Source organism: Rhinichthys klamathensis, unplaced genomic scaffold (assembly GCF_029890125.1).
Source record: "Rhinichthys klamathensis goyatoka isolate OS25496 unplaced genomic scaffold, OSU_Roscu_1.1 h1tg000182l_1, whole genome shotgun sequence".
In the NCBI taxonomy this organism is placed as follows: Eukaryota; Metazoa; Chordata; class Actinopteri; order Cypriniformes; family Leuciscidae; genus Rhinichthys; species Rhinichthys klamathensis.
The window spans coordinates 121,080-137,271 of NW_026606710.1; the positions used below are offsets into that span (position 1 = coordinate 121,080).

At 38.7% G+C, this 16,192-nt stretch overlaps 2 protein-coding genes across 2 annotated transcripts; one reads left to right on the forward strand and one right to left on the reverse strand.

Moving 5' to 3' along the window:
* On the forward strand, window positions 1-12,798 carry srsf9 (serine and arginine rich splicing factor 9). The gene is made up of 5 exons (XM_056261415.1): window positions 1-100; window positions 849-1,200; window positions 1,288-1,493; window positions 3,093-3,265; window positions 12,151-12,798. The coding sequence occupies exons 2-5, from the start codon at window positions 1,043-1,045 to the stop codon at window positions 12,370-12,372; spliced, it is 759 nt and encodes a 252-aa protein (XP_056117390.1). The 5' UTR covers window positions 1-100; window positions 849-1,042; the 3' UTR covers window positions 12,373-12,798.
* Window positions 12,799-15,122: 2,324 nt separating this feature from the next.
* On the reverse strand, window positions 15,123-15,807 carry triap1 (TP53 regulated inhibitor of apoptosis 1). The gene is made up of 2 exons (XM_056261416.1): window positions 15,533-15,807; window positions 15,123-15,358 (listed from the first exon to the last, which is right to left on the reverse strand). The coding sequence occupies exons 1-2, from the start codon at window positions 15,677-15,679 to the stop codon at window positions 15,281-15,283; spliced, it is 225 nt and encodes a 74-aa protein (XP_056117391.1). The 5' UTR covers window positions 15,680-15,807; the 3' UTR covers window positions 15,123-15,280.
* Between the last annotated feature and the right edge of the window lie 385 nt (window positions 15,808-16,192).

The following is a 16,192-nucleotide window of genomic DNA, read 5'->3' on the forward strand; positions in this document are numbered from 1 at the left end:
AAGGGGCGCAATTTAGATTCTCTCACTTCCTGATCCGGGGAGGGGAAGCGCGTGCGCCTGTTTATCCTCGGTTTTTTAATACGAGCTTCAATTTATTAAGGTAAATCAAACTATAAATTTCCCTTATATTTAATCTTTAAACACATTCGCGCATGAGGAAAATGCAGACCTCGGTTTTTGCTCGTGTTTTGTCATTTTGCTCTGAGCAGTTGGTCTCAACAAAGGAGCTAGCAGCTAGTATGCTAATGTCATTGTGTTGTATTGTTACTAAACAATACTTAAATATGACAATTTTATGCCTAATTTAAGTGGTTATTATATATACTAGTATAAATTAACGAATCTAGGTTTATATTTTAAATTGCGTGGGCAATTTAACAACATTAGAAGAGATGAGAGATGTTAGCACTGTTAGCAGCTGTCATGGCTCCTCCAGTCATTTGCATTTGACTCCTTTATTGAACATACTCCTTTATTAATAAATTTTTTTTTTTACATATTTGTATAGTTATTCTCTTTACAAAGCCCATAAGCTAATACCAGAGTCATTCATAATGCCCTGCTCATTACAAAATGTTTTACAATGTTTGTGTTGAATGATTTATAACATTTTAAAAATAGTTTTTCTAGATCTTGGCTTAACGTATGGTAGCCTAATACGTGTTCTATGTCAAAATGAGATGATATTTTCCCTACAAAAATGTAAATCACCATTTAAATCATGCTCACATGTGCTGCTTAGACGTTATTCAAATGTGTTGTGGTCGATTGGAAGCATCATTCAGTCCCTTGTTCCTCATCTGACCCTCATGTATGTTGATATTGAATGATAATCCTGTGTTTCTAAGTTTTCAGACTGTGATCCTGGAGAAGGTCCTCTGCTGGGTTATTTGAGCTCGACATGCACTGCTTCCACCAGAGTTTAGAGTTGTAAATAGTGGCTTTTAGAAGAACGGACTAGAGTTTGGATGTTTTAAACACCCTGACCCGGAAAAAAACGCTCTCTTTCCTCGAAGGCTGCAGGTCCAGCGAGGTTTAAGCCATGTCGGACGGACGGATCTACGTGGGAAACCTTCCCATGGAAGTTCAGGAGAGGGACATTGAGGATCTCTTCTACAAATATGGAAAAATTCGGGATATTGAGCTGAAGAACAACAGAGGCACCATCTCGTTTGCCTTTGTGCGATTTGAGGATCCACGGTGAGTCGCACGGCCTCAGAGAGCTCATGGACGAGGCTTTTTCAAGTGTAGAACGAAAATTAGGAGCACTTTCCTCTCTTCCTCTAGGGATGCCGAGGATGCGGTCTTTGGAAGGAATGGATATGCTTTTGGAGACTGTAAGCTGCGTGTGGAATACCCTCGTTCTTCCGGATCCAAATTTAGTGGACCTTCAGGAGGAGGAGAAGGTGGAAGAGGAGGAGGAGGAGGAGGAGGGCCACGGGGAAGGTTTGGGCCCCCGACACGTAGATCTGAGTTTCGTGTTATTGTAACCGGTGAGTTAACAGATTTGAGACTGTGGCACCTTCACTTAAATCAACATGACTTTAGGGGTGTGCGATAAATATCGTCTACAATAATATCGTGATTGTTGTTTCAATGATGTGCGATCTGACATTATCAAGTATGTCCCTCACAAAAACACACTACGTTATGTAGTCTTGACTAGTGCGCTTGTGCATTTAGTGTGCATGCTTTCACTGCATGATTTACTCTATTAAAATGCATTTATAATGCCCTCAATATTCAAGATAAGGGCAAAAATACCTCTGTATGTCCTTTAGAGTCCCCCCTAGTCAATAATTTGACCCCTTAAATCTTCTTTGATCACCAAAATTACATATTTAAATGTTTTTTCTTAGGACAAAAAATTCTTCATGCCTTAAAATAGCTTGATTGTAACTCGACACCCTTGCCTCATTTAGTATACAAGGTTCTATGAATATGCAAATGAGCCCCGCCTCCACTCACTCACTCACTCAGCTCAGAGATCCACTGGTTGACGATCACTCGTTGATCTGATTGGTTACAAGGTCGTTTGTGACGTCAGAAACACCAGCGATTTCAAACCGTGTTTTTGAGACTGTCTTTGGTTCACTGCAGTTTTAAGCAGAAAATACTCAGCAATGCTGTCGACTTATGAACATACACATGGATTGTCTTAAAGCAGATTAAAAACACCATATTAGACACATAAACAACATTAAAAGCTGGATTTTCAACACAGGGGGACTTTAATGGATGTCACACGAAGAGTGCCGTTTTTTTCTCTAAATATCAGCATGATTACAAATGTGATATTGATTTTATACAACAGTTCAATAAACAAGTTGTTAATATTAAGTGACTTGCATTTTAGACACAGTATTTCCTGTTTTTGCTTAATTCGACAACAAAAATAGTTCCAAACAAAACCACAGGACAGTTTTGCATCTCTGAGCAACACCTGTATTTCCTTACTGAATGAACGAATCGCTTGATTGAATGATTCAATGACTCACTCATTAAGAGTCGTTTTTGAATGAATAAGCCGTTTGAATGAATCGGTTGAATGTCAATGACTCATTAACAGTGACTCGCTGTCTCCTAGTGGCGGTTTTAATTTCAAATTTAAAGTATCTTTTAATTTTTTTTAAATTATTTCAAAATATAAATATTCAGCGCTTTATGTCTAATTATTCACAACATTATTTATGCATGTGTCAGTGCAGGTTAAACGCATCTGTGTCGCTGCATTAAACAGTGTAAATGCATCTAAATGCAGCTTCTGCGTTTCCTCAGCATTGCTAATATTTAATTGGAAAAGATGATTTCTGTCACTGCTGTGAACTGACCACCACACAGAATATAAGGAAAATCAAAAATATGAGTCAGCCATCCACTCCTAAACCTAAACACTATATAAGTTCACCCAACTGTGACGACTTTTGCTTCTGAGAACCATAGAAATGTGATACTTTTTATTTACTGATAATCATAATGGATTGTGAATGCTTGACTTTAATTTGTTTACATGCATAATACACAAATGTTTACAGCACTCTCGAAGTGTTTTGTAGATGGGTTGATGAACATAATAAAAACCTTTCCTGCAGGTCTTCCTCCCACTGGCAGCTGGCAGGACCTCAAAGACCACATGCGTGAGGCTGGAGACGTGTGTTTCGCTGACGTGCAGCGTGACGGCGAGGGCGTGGTTGAGTTCCTCAGACGTGAGGACATGGAGTACGCACTGCGGCGTCTGGACAGCACAGAGTTCAGATCACACCAGGTGAGGAAACCAGACATCCAAAGTAGGGATGTTGACCGATGGTTGACCGTATCAACGTTAACCGATCAAAGTTGTCGGTATCTCTAAATTAAGCTATTATAGACAGTGGACTAAACGCTACTACAGTTAGCCATTTCATTCCAAGATATTTTTGTGTGAAGTGAACAAATCCCTCACACTCAATATTTCATAACTCGCCTGTTTGTACTTAATAAACCAATAAAAACATTTGGTTTGCGAAAACCTCACAAGGTTTGCGAAAGGTAAAGGCTACAGGCTAAAACACTCGAGGTTAGAGCCAGGGCAGACGACAGGAGGAAGCGTGCAAAGAAAAGTAGTGTGTGGGACCATTTCACCAAAAAGAATGACACAGATGTAAGTTGCAACTTGTGTGATACAGTGCTTAAATACAGTAGTAGCACATCATCTATGATGTATCACCTGAAAACGCGACACCCGCCAAAGCCAACCTACCGTGTCATCTATGCTAGCTGGTAGGAAATGTGACGAACAGCGCTCAGAGACTATTATAGTGTGTGTGTGAGCAGAGAGATGCGACAGAGTTGCGAAATTGGAGACGCGGCTCGAAATGGCTGTTATTTCTAATAGCGTAGCATATTTGAAACTAATCGGTTAACCGGTTTCAACCGGCTAATGAGGCTCGGTGGTCGGGCAAGAATTTTTTTAGTTTTCGCCATCCCTAATCCAAAGTCTCTCACGCATATTGATAGAGGCTCCCTGATGCCCGCAAATTAGTTAAAATCTCCCGGAATCTAGAGCGAGTGCGCATGCGAGACTGAGCTCCAAACCGTGTAGCGTGCGCACGGCAGAGAGGGAGAGGGAGCGAGAGTGTGTGCCTCATGAAGCGCATGTAAGACAGAGAGCATCCTGATTGGCCTGTTTCGGTAAATCAAACAATCAATTGTCAGTAGGCGTGTTTCCATTACAGATTTGCACAAAACTTTTGCGATTTTTTTTTTCAAAATATTGATAAAAAACGATTGCAAAATGACGGCGTTTCCATTAACCGATGTTACACGACTAAAACGTAATTTTTTCCTCTAAGTCATTCCCAAAATCATGGCAACGGGCGTTGGTAGGTTTATATATATATCAGAGCCACCGCACTAGACATTATTATTATTAATGGAAGGAGACGTGTGTGTGTGTGTTATCCAGCATTAATGGCAAGGAAAGACTCTTCGGCTCATATGAGGAGTTTCTCTGTGTTTCTCCCTCATTTGGTCTTGATTGTGGCATTTCTTTGAGGTTTAGAATCCAGTATTCCTGTAATTCTTTTGTCTTTTATGAATATAATAAAGAACTCTGTCTCGTATTCTGTCCACACACACCGCGTCATCTACGTCAGGCGACTGTAAATGCGCAAAAACTGTTTCCATTACAGTTTTTCAAAATATTCCTTTTTCGGATTGCCTGAAATCTCCTCATGCGAGCGTAAAAACTTTTTTTGGGCGAAATTGACGTGTTTCAATTGTGCGTAATCGTATTTTCAATTCGCACTTTCAATTTGCGCAATTAGAAGGGTAATGGAAACGCGGCTATTTTGGGCAGGCTTTTATCTCTTCGGGATACCTCCTAGGGATGTGACGGTGAGGATTTTTTCACACCGGTTAATCGACGTGTTACAACACCGGTAATACCGCTAGCACCGGCGGGGGCTTTTAAATCGCTAATTTAAAGGCACATGTAAAATGCGCGCGTTTGCACGGGCATGCATGCATAATGGTGCTCGTGCGGAGCAACACTGTTTTGTTATTGTGCGCTGAATTGCCACTCATTTGAAAACGAGAACACCGATTTTTTTTACATCGCTTATAAAAAGCTGGTGCAGCAGTGTGCACTTCACTTTCACTTATATACATTAGCGTCGGTGGATTTGAACTTGTCTTTAACTGAGGCAATCTCTCACGACACATTAGAGCCACAAAACGGTAGGCCTATTGTTTAATTTTCTTTGACTGACCAAATTTGAAAGTTGAGACTTTGTTTCATATTAAATATTACCTGCTCGGTCCTGTCTGTCAGCACGTTGTCAGTGTCATATGGCTACGTGAGTTGCATGTATAAAATTAAGTTAACGAACAACCTCGATCCATCAGGAAACGCCATATAGGTCGCTGAATTTCACTGCGCTTCATGAAGAGTTTTACTTTTGCGTGAAGAAGCCGTTCGCCGGAGATGTGTTAAAGATAGCAGTGTGCATTCATGATTATTAGGCTGCCGGTGTAATAATCCTCCTGGCTCCGGGTCTGAGTGAGTCATTTAACGTTACTCTCTTACCTTTGTTCTTTGTTTAACTTTAATGACACTTTAAGACCAGCCGCTGCTGACAGAGACGCGATCGACACGCGTCCCATTTTCTCAAAATCTCTACGTTAATTTAAGACTTTATTTAAATCATTTAAGACTGCTCTTATGAGGACACTCGACAAAACTGACATTTTGGCATAATTTGTGTGTGTTATGGTTTGTTCAAGCCCGAGAGAGAACTCGATACTGACGCGCGTCTTTTCTGTGGGTCGGGCGCGCGTGTGTGTGTGTGTAGGCAGGACAGCGCGGTCTCTTTAGTCTTGTCGCGCTTAATATCATTCACATTAATAAGAGCGTGATCATACAACGGTAGTCAACGGGTGACAGAAAAAAACGGATACTGCGTAATTGCGTTAAATATATAAATATATGCCTATATCGAGGGCTTGGAACCAGAGGGGCGTAAGTGGCATTTTGGGCGAAAATGAGTTCTATATATCAAATTAAAGGTCTTGATGAGCTCTATCTAGTTGTGCCAAAAAGACCTATCTGAGATCAAACTGTATTGAATAAAGCAACAAAACAATACAGACCTAACACAAAAGTGTGAGTAATGTTTGGAGCCAGAAGGGCGTAAGTCCACTTACGCCCTTCTGGCTCTGAAAAATACATGTAGGACCCACATTTTTGTTCAGAGCCAGAAGGGCGTAAGTGTAGTTGGTGCCCTTAAACTGCATTCAAAATGGCTGACACAACTGCAGACATGGAACTGTCTGAGGCAGAAACGATTTTGATGAATATTATGAAACAAACTGATGAATCCTACACTCACCTAAAGGATTATTAGGAACACCTGTTCAATTTCTCATTAATGCAATTATCTAATCAACCAATTACATGGCAGTTGCTTCAATGCATTTAGGGGTGTGGTCCTGGTCAAGACAATCTCCTGAACTCCAAACTGAATGTCAGAATGGGAAAGAAAGGTGATTTAAGCAATTTTGAGCGTGGCATGGTTGTTGGTGCCAGACGGGCCGGTCTGAGTATTTCACAATCTGCTCAGTTACTGGGATTTTCACGCACAACCATTTCTAGGGTTTACAAAGAATGGTGTGAAAAGGGAAAAACATCCAGTATGCGGCAGTCCTGTGGGCGAAAATGCCTTGTTGATGCTAGAGGTCAGAGGAGAATGGGCCGACTGATTCAAGCTGATAGAAGAGCAACTTTGACTGAAATAACTACTTGTTACAACCGAGGTATGCAGGCAAAGCATTTGTGAAGCCACAACACGCACAACCTTGAGGCGGATGGGCTACAACAGCAGAAGACCCCACCGGGTACCACTCATCTCCACTACAAATAGGAAAAAGAGGCTACAATTTGCAAGATCTCACCAAAATTGGACAGTTGAAGACTGGAAAAATGTTGCCTGGTCTGATGAGTCTCGATTTCTGTTGAGACATTCAGATTGTAGAGTCAGAATTTGGCGTAAACAGAATGAGAACATGGATCCATCATGCCTTGTTACCACTGTGCAGGCTGGTGGTGGTGGTGTAATGGTGTGGGGGATGTTTTCTTGGCACACTTTAGGCCCCTTAGGGCCAATTGGGCATCGTTTAAATGCCACGGCCTACCTGAGCATTGTTTCTGACCATGATCATCCCTTTATGGCCACCATGTACCCATCCTCTGATGGCTACTTCCAGCAGGATAATGCACCATGTCACAAAGCTCGAATCATTTCAAATTGGTTTCTTGAACATGACAATGAGTTCACTGTACTAAAATGGCCCCCACAGTCACCAGATCTCCAATAGAGCATCTTTGGGATGTGGTGGAACGGGAGCTTCGTGCCCTGGATGTGCATCCCACAAATCTCCATCAACTGCAAGATGCTATCCTATCAATATGGGCCAACATTTCTAAAGAATGCTTTCAGCACCTTGTTGAATCAATGCCACGTAGAATTAAGGCAGTTCTGAAGGCGAAAGGGGGTCAAACACAGTATTAGGATGGTGTTCCTAATAATCCTTTAGGTGAGTGTATATTGAAGAAGTTGAAGATGAGTCAGAGTTGTTTGAATGCATTTCCTCACAAGAGTGATGACAGTAAGACATAATCATGCCTTGAGAGCCTTACCTTGTTAGCCTAGCCTAGCATGGCTAACGTTAATCCCATTGGTTTGGTCTGATCTGGCTAACTGTGCCTGTGTTCTGACAGAGAATATTCTTTTGAACTTTCTCATAATCTACTTTACCCTAGCCTTGAACTAATAGATTCAGGGCACTCATGTAGGATATTATATTAATAAATATTAATGTGTTAATCATTAAGGGACATGATCATGACCAGCCACATGAGGTGAGGAAGAGAGATCAACTTGAGGGACACATGGAGACAGATGGAGGAAGTGAGTTCTGACTTGCATAGAAAATAAGTTAGAACATTACCTTATCTAATCCTTACCCCGAATTATTAGTATCAGGGCATTCATGTAGGATATTAATAAATATTAATTATATAATTTAGGGACACAGCATGAGATGAGGGAGAGAGATGAGGGACACATGTAGACAGCAGAAGATGGGGAAAGAGAGACAGGCAGGGACACAGATCATGCAATTGATGAGGGACACATGGAGACAGAAGAAGATCGAGGGACTGAGACAGTAGACATTGAGCCTGTTTAGGAGGGAGGGGTTGAAAGTGGCCAGGAAGAGGATGCCAACACACCACAAAAAGGAAGAAAAAGACAGAGAGATGTTGAAAATTGGAAAAGAAACCAACGTAAAAGGTTAAGAAATTCTGGCCAAGGGTACATTAATTCACATGGCATTCATGTTCCAGGAAGGAAGGTGAGGGAAAAGAACTAAAAAGCAAAAAGAACATGAGAGAACTGTCAATTGAATAGAGTATTGAAAAAAAAAGAATTGTAATGAAATCAATTGAACAACTCATGAATTGCCAATCAGAAGTGTGTTTAGCAAGTTCAGTGACTTTAATTACAGTCTGTAGTGTTCAGCAGATGCCCAGAATGGAAAGGTGAAAAAAAAATAAAAAAAATAATGAATGAGTTAAATGAAAAATAATTACTTGTTCAAGTGTGATTCAAGTGTTAATTATTCAATCAATTCCCCTTTTTATCAATTATTTTCTGCATTGTTCAGCAGATACGCCCAATATGTCCATAGAAGACTTGGAAATGTTTGGTGCCAAAAAGGCGTATCTGACGTTTTTGACATATTTTTTTATTTTAAAATGTTTTAGAACATGTTCATTGTGTTAATATGCCATACATTTTTTACTTAAATACTCATTCATGTAAGTATGCCTGTGGTTGCAATGTTTGTGGTTTAAGGTTAATGATACAGGTGATTGAAGTGTGGTCAAAATTTTGTTTTGTCTCTCCTGTAAAGTTGGTCAAAAGCCACTTACGCCCCTCTGGCTCCAAGCCCTCGATATATTTTTTTTTTTCTCGGTGTCGCGGTGGACAAGTGATGAAACCGGTGTTGCGCCTGAACACCGGTAACACCGACTACCGTAGCAAGCCTAATACCTCCCTGAAATTACTTTTAGCAGGTTGGGATGTCTGGGAAACGTGCACTATGAGAAGTGCATTGATTGAGTGTGCAAATTCAGACATGTTCGGTTCGTCCCTCAAGTTTTGTTTTTTTATGATGGATGGGTGTATTTTTTTTGGACTTCAAAATCTCGCCCCCCGACGATCACATGTTGATCTGATTGGTTACAAGGTCGTTTGTGACGTCAGAAACACCAGCGATTTCAAACCGTGTTTTTGAGACTGTCTTTGGTTCACTGCAGTTTTAAGCAGAAAATACTCAGCAATGCTGTCGACTTATGAACTTACACATGGTGTGTCTTAAAGCAACACTAAGTAAGATTTTTTACCTTAAAATAATGTTTCCAAACTCGTTTCAGTGGTTCATTAAGTCGTAACAGGGTGAAAGGCACTTCTGCCTCTGCTTTGCGGTCCTATATCTGCTATAACCACGCTATGTAAAATTGCAAGATCGGGTCGCGTTTCTGTAGTTCTAATGAGACATAAGAAAACTACAAATTTGACTTGCTTTACGTCAAGCGTTACAATAGTCATTATTTTGTTTTTCTTCGTTTCTGATGTCGCAATGCATCATACTTTCATGAATCATGCGACATACTCTAGCTTGTCTGTGGACATCGTTCATTCCAAAGCCGGCGCTGGATAAACAGCGAGCGTGTGTGCGACAGTAGGCTGCGCTAGGCTAAATTATTTACGACAGCGGTAATGGACAATTCCGCTTCCAACCTGTAGGGCGACCGCAGAGGAAAAGTTACTTGGTGTTGCTTTAAAGCATATTAAAACACCACATAGACACATACACAGTGTTGGGGAAAGTTTCTTTGAAAAGAAATGCATTACAATATTGCGTTACTCCCTTAAAAAGTAACTAATTGCGTTACTTAGTTACTTTTTAAGAAAAGTAAAGTCACTTTTGTGTTACTCACTTGGGCTGGGCTTTTTTTTTTTATAACAAAAAAGTTTTATTTTTGGGCAAATGTAAAGGGGCAACATTTTTAATAATAAGGCTGAAGGAAATGCAAATTTACGTCTGTAAGGTGCGCCGCTCAAACAAACCTTTCAGCTGATGCTGCCATGAATAGGATGCAAGAAAGTTTAACTCTTACTTCACCAATAAAAACAAGTTCAGTAAGTACATTGGTCAATAAAGTGAGATTTAAATGCATAATAATATTTGTTTTATTTAACATTATTGGAGGTTTGCTTAATATTCTGTTTTGCATTTCACTGATTTTATTCATTTTGAGGAATACTGAATCTTTTTTTGTGCACGTGAGACGAGTAAATACATGCTCACATTTAGTCCAGAACTACAATAAACATCATTTTCAAATACAACACCTCTGCATTTACTCACGATTTTTCTCAGCATGGGGACAGAAAAGCTGTCAGTCATGGGAAAGCAAAGTAACTTGCATTACTTCTTTGAAAAAAGTAACTCAGTTCTTCCTATGTTTTGGGAGTGTCCAATTGTTGTCAACATATGGGATAATGTAAACTTGGTTTTGTCCTCCTTATAACAAATTGATTACATGTCTAATCCAGGTTTATGTCTTCTCAATGATGATTCTGACTCCTTTATAAGTTCATTGCAAAAAATAATGTTGTTTGCTGGGTTTAGAAGACAATAATACAGAACTGGATTACTCCACACATGTGTGCAAAAACATATTGGATTCATAGCCTCCACAAAATAGTGACTTGTGAATGTACAACAGCACGAATTAACAAGGCTAAACCTAGTACCATGGATGCATGGCAATGTTTTTCTTCCAAAATATTGGATTATATAAGGGAATTATATTTTTTCTTTCATATTGTTATTAATTTTTGATAATGTCTGTTGCTCCCCCTTCCTTCCCTGTCTGTTTGTTTGAGTGGATTTTTTTTTAATTTTCTATTTCTAAATACAAAAAAAAGTTGATCACAAAAAAAAGTAACTCTGTAAATTGAAAAGTTACTTTACTAGTTACTTGAAAAAAGTAATCTGATTACGTACCTCGAGTTACTTGTAACCTGTAACCCACAACACTGCATATAAACAACGTTAACAGCTCCAGTTTTAGTTAGCGATAATACCCCTGGGCCCGTATTCATACAGATTCTAAGAATCCTCTCAGAAAACTTTTAATTTAACTTAAAAACTTTTATGTAGGAGTCTTAGCTTAAGAGCGATTCGGGACCGATCTGAGAGCAACTCTGAGTAAGGAAAAGACAAAAACTTTCATCTTAGTAAGCAGGCGGGGCTGACCCCGTTGCTATGTGTGTGACAATCTTTTGAAGACTGTGATTGGTTGGTTGTCCAAGAAGGAAAAAAAGAGTGATTTTAAGTATAGGGTCTAAATCTAAGCCTTCACTTTGAAATTACATGCGTATTTCTTCCTATTTGACCATTCTCTCTCACACACACACACATTATATATGTGTATATAAATCCTTTTTTTTTATTTACCATGCTGTTAATTTCCTGTATAAGGTATTTGATTGGCTTAGAATTGTTCCACTCTTTCCAATTACACTGATTGCTGGCATGTCTATTTAAGTGGTGGTTTCAATGTTGGTTTTAATGTAACAAACATGGAATCAAAACCAAGGACGAGAAAGCCAGACTGGACAGAGGAACAGTGTTTACTGTTAGCCGAGTTAGTGGATGAACACAAGGCCATCCTTAAAGGAAAATTCGGGCCGGGTGTCAATCTATAGCGTCTTATTAACTCACTGTCATCCATCGTCTGCATCACATTTCTTCTCCCTCTTGGTCTTTCTGCCATTTCTCCTCTGCTAAAGAAACTCTTAAGCCTCTTAAAAGTCCTCGTCCGTTCTCCTAACAATTTTGACCTTAAGACCTCTTTTAAGGGTTAAGATACTTTCTGAATTACTTTTTTCTGTACTAGGATTTTTTCTTTAATTTTAAGTATAAACGCCCACATTTCTAAGAATTTTCTTAGAATTTTGTCACTAGGAGCTACTCTTTGCATTGAGATTCTTTATGAATATGGGCCCTGATTTACAGTCCATCTTGTTTGTTGTGCAGGGAGAGACGGCCTACATCAGAGTCATGGAGGAGCGAGGCACAAGCTGGGGTCGCTCGCGTTCCCGGTCCAGGTCTCGCGGACGCTACTCGCCCGCGTACCAGAGCAGAGGGTCTCCGCCCCCCCGGTACCGATCGCCACCGCGTCACATGACCCGCCATAGCCCGCCCTCCCGCCGCCCCCCCCTCCAGCATCACAGCCCGCCGCCACGCCACTATCGATGAGCGCCAGCTCCTTTTCTCGGCCGTCACCCCCTCTTTTCCTTTCTCAATTTTGTAATTTACATTCCATTTTAGGAACCCGAATGGCCTTATTCACCGTTCAGTTCATGCGAATATGTAAATGCTCATGTGGATGATAATGCGTGTGTGTTTTCAGAACAGATGCGGTTGTGATGAATAACCCGTTTTGTCCTTTGTGATTGACATGAGGCGATATTAAAGACGTGCTGTTTGTGATTAATCTGGTCTATTTCATAAACATGACTTTTTTATGATTTGAATAAAAGGCTGGAATTTTTAAAATGTTTCTTTCTGGAATTTCCCCCTATGTGATTTTTTTTTTTCCTCTTTTCGGTTTGTTTTGTATTATGTGATGACTGTATGCATAATTTTTTTTTTTTTTTCAATTAAAGCATCAAGTCAAATTTACTCCCACAATGTATCGCGAGTCATTTTTACACACCGCCGTTTTGCAGGAATAACGGAAACCATAACAGATAATGGAAAAACAGGAAATTTGGAGTTAAAAATCAAGTCATTGAATTATCAGTAATACTTTAAAATAATGAATTAATTAAAATGATGCATCAATGTTAACAGGCATTGTCAGTAAATGTTAAAATGAGCATTAATTAAATTTCATCTTTAGTTGTCTGTTACGGGGTTTTCTATAGCAGTTAATATTTTATTAATTATGCTGAGCTCTCAATATTTCAATTTATTGAGAAATTGCTAATTTAAAACGTAAAATGTTCTTTGTCTTATCTGAGCCATTTGTACAGAAAAACGTTAATCATTTTAATTTCAAGGGTTAGTACCAAATGATCACAAGTGAAGCCCATTACAGGCTAATTAATTAACACAATCACACTTTTTTAATTAGTCCCAATAGATATGTTCCATTAGTGTACTGATATGACACCACAGATTTAATTAGGTTTCAATAAATAACACAATGTGTTGGATTCTGTACATCACGGATTTGTTAATGTCAAAGTGTTAGAAGTTACACTAACATAGAGAAAACATGTTAATTTACAAAGAATTAAATTCCTCTTTTTTTATTTTGAGCATACACCTATACCCTTTTATGTTACCTTTTATTTGTTTTGTTTTCTTCCTCCCTAATATGTGAATATATTTTTCTTTAATATCTTTGAATATGAAAGTTATCCTCAGTTCATTATATACAATCAATACCTGATGTTAAAAATGTTATGGAATTCTTTAGAGCATTATATGAGAAAAGTTTGTATATTTCGAAATGTTACATGTATATTTTGTTGGAATAAACCTTTAATAAATAATCAAATAAATAAAAACTGAGCTCATTAACGTAAAAAAAATGAGGGATGGCCAATTAAATCAAAGAAGGCGGGGCTTAGTTTCCCCGTCACTCTTCATAGAAACCGCGCGAATTTCAGCTCGGCTTCAGTGTTTGACGGTGAAAGAGTGCGAATGCGAGGTAAGATTTAAATAGCTGTTTTACTATATAAATAAATAATAAACGATCAACAGTTATATCCAGTGATGCAAACTATTATACTTTCTAGTCAAATTTCGTGTTGAATGTAAAATATAAGCTGAATAATTTAATACAATAAACATTTACCACGTACGAATAAGAGTGAATGGGTGTACATGTTAAAATACATTTATTATTTGTTAATAGCAGAGAATGTCCGTTAGACGGGCTCTGTTAATAGTTAAAATTGATGATAACTTGTTATTTTACTGGTCTTTCTGTTTGCGAATCAGATGTTTCGAATCAGTGATTGATTCAGAGCGCGTTTCAATCAAACTACCAAAGTCACGTGATTCCAGTATTGATAACTGTTTCGACATTTTTAACGGTTATTGGTCTCTCTGAAACCATGGATCCGTGCAAATATGGTTTATTCTTTACTTTTTGATGGGCGCGTTTCTTTCTGAAGCTTCGAAAAACATTTGCGAATCATATTTTGAACCAGTGATTGATTCAGATCGCATATTGATCAAACTGAGTCACGTGATTCCAGTAAACGATGCTTAGTTTCGACGGTTATTGATCGATCTCTATGGATCCGTGTCTATATGATTTATGGATTCTCATCTAATCAGTTATATAAATGTGTACTGTAGACATTTAATTAGTCGATCTCTTATTGGCCTGAACCAAGCTCTCCATAAAACAAAAACAAGACTACAGTAATAAAACAACACATATTATACAGACTTTTCATATTTAACGATATTAATAATTACACTTTGATTAAAAAATTGCGATTCGTGTGTAAATCGCGCTTCTATTCATGTTTTTGTTGCATTTACAGTTTCAAAAGCTTCGAAACTGAATATTTTTTCCCTTGAATCAACGCTTCGTTTCTCCCATGATGCATCACTACCTGAAATCCATGTATATTCTTTAATTATTTTTATCTGTCAAACATATTTTATTGGATTGTCCTGGATTAATACAAGCAGAATACTCTTATGAATTTACCTCACTTAAGGACGTATTTAATTACACTCCCCCCCCCTCCTAAAACAAAATGGCCTTAAGGACAGAAGTGAAATAATTGTTGGCTTGCGTTTAAAATAATAATGAAAGTAAAAAAAATAATGCACATGCATTGTTTCACATTAACAAACATATTTTCTGAGGCACATTAAAGACAGTCTGCAAACCAAACACAACTGGTTTCATTTTAATGCACACATGCATTTCCTTGCATGTTTAAAAAGCCTCAGTGATGCTGACAGCTCAAACATGCTCAAATAATCCCTATTCAATAATTTAACAAGCAATGTACAGTCTCAAAAATATGTGTCCATCAGAGTCAGCGATGCAGTCTTTGTGTCTGATGCAACACAATCTGTCCTCGTTCATGTAAAGCAAAGAATAAAACGCGTTCATGTGAACATCAGGCCATCAGCTGTCTGGTTTCTCTCTGTTTGGGCCCATGAACTCCACACCTTCTATAGGGATGTCCTTCTCCTTGATGGCTTTCTGTAAACACACACACACACACACACACACACACACACACACACCAGAGCATCAGTGATTGACAGCTGATTTATAGGAAGCTCACTCGGTTTTGATACAGTCGCAAGTGTTTTCTCACCTCCGAGGGCTGATTCACAATCACATATATAACTGTTCACATGCACGTATATGTACCTGAACACACGTGTGGTATTTGTGGAATAGTTCGCTGCATGGATCTGCGCTGCGGTCTCCTTTTAGGAATTTCTCGGCAAACCAGCGGTTAAAACACTGATCATACTCGCGCTTGAGCTCCGTGCAGCCCTCGCCGACACTGTTCATCTTCTTATCCCAATGAGACCACACGGTTCACGGGTTCAATGTCGTCTGTCAGAGGAGATCTCGCTGTTTATTCCGCAATCTCTCTTGACTTTGCCGAACGATACCACGTGGTCTCGCGTGGCGCGCGGCGATGACGTCATTTCAACCGCCGCGTAATAAAAGTCTTCAAGGACAAAACGGGACTCGGTTGATTTAATGTTTGAAAAAAATAAATATGCACATTTTTATATATATATATATATATATATATATATATATATATATATATATATATATATATAAATATGACGAAATATTATTACAGAAATATCTGTAATATTGGAGTTTTACACTTTCTTTTCTGCTAATCAATAACAGAATGAGTCATCTTTTAAAACGTCAAAATAGTTAATAAAAATAGGAAAGTGCTGAAGGTCCATATTTACTGAAGATGTGGAACAATTTCATTCTTCAGAGAATAAATAAATAAAAAGTTAATAAAAATAGGAAAGTGCTGATGGTCAATTTAAAAAA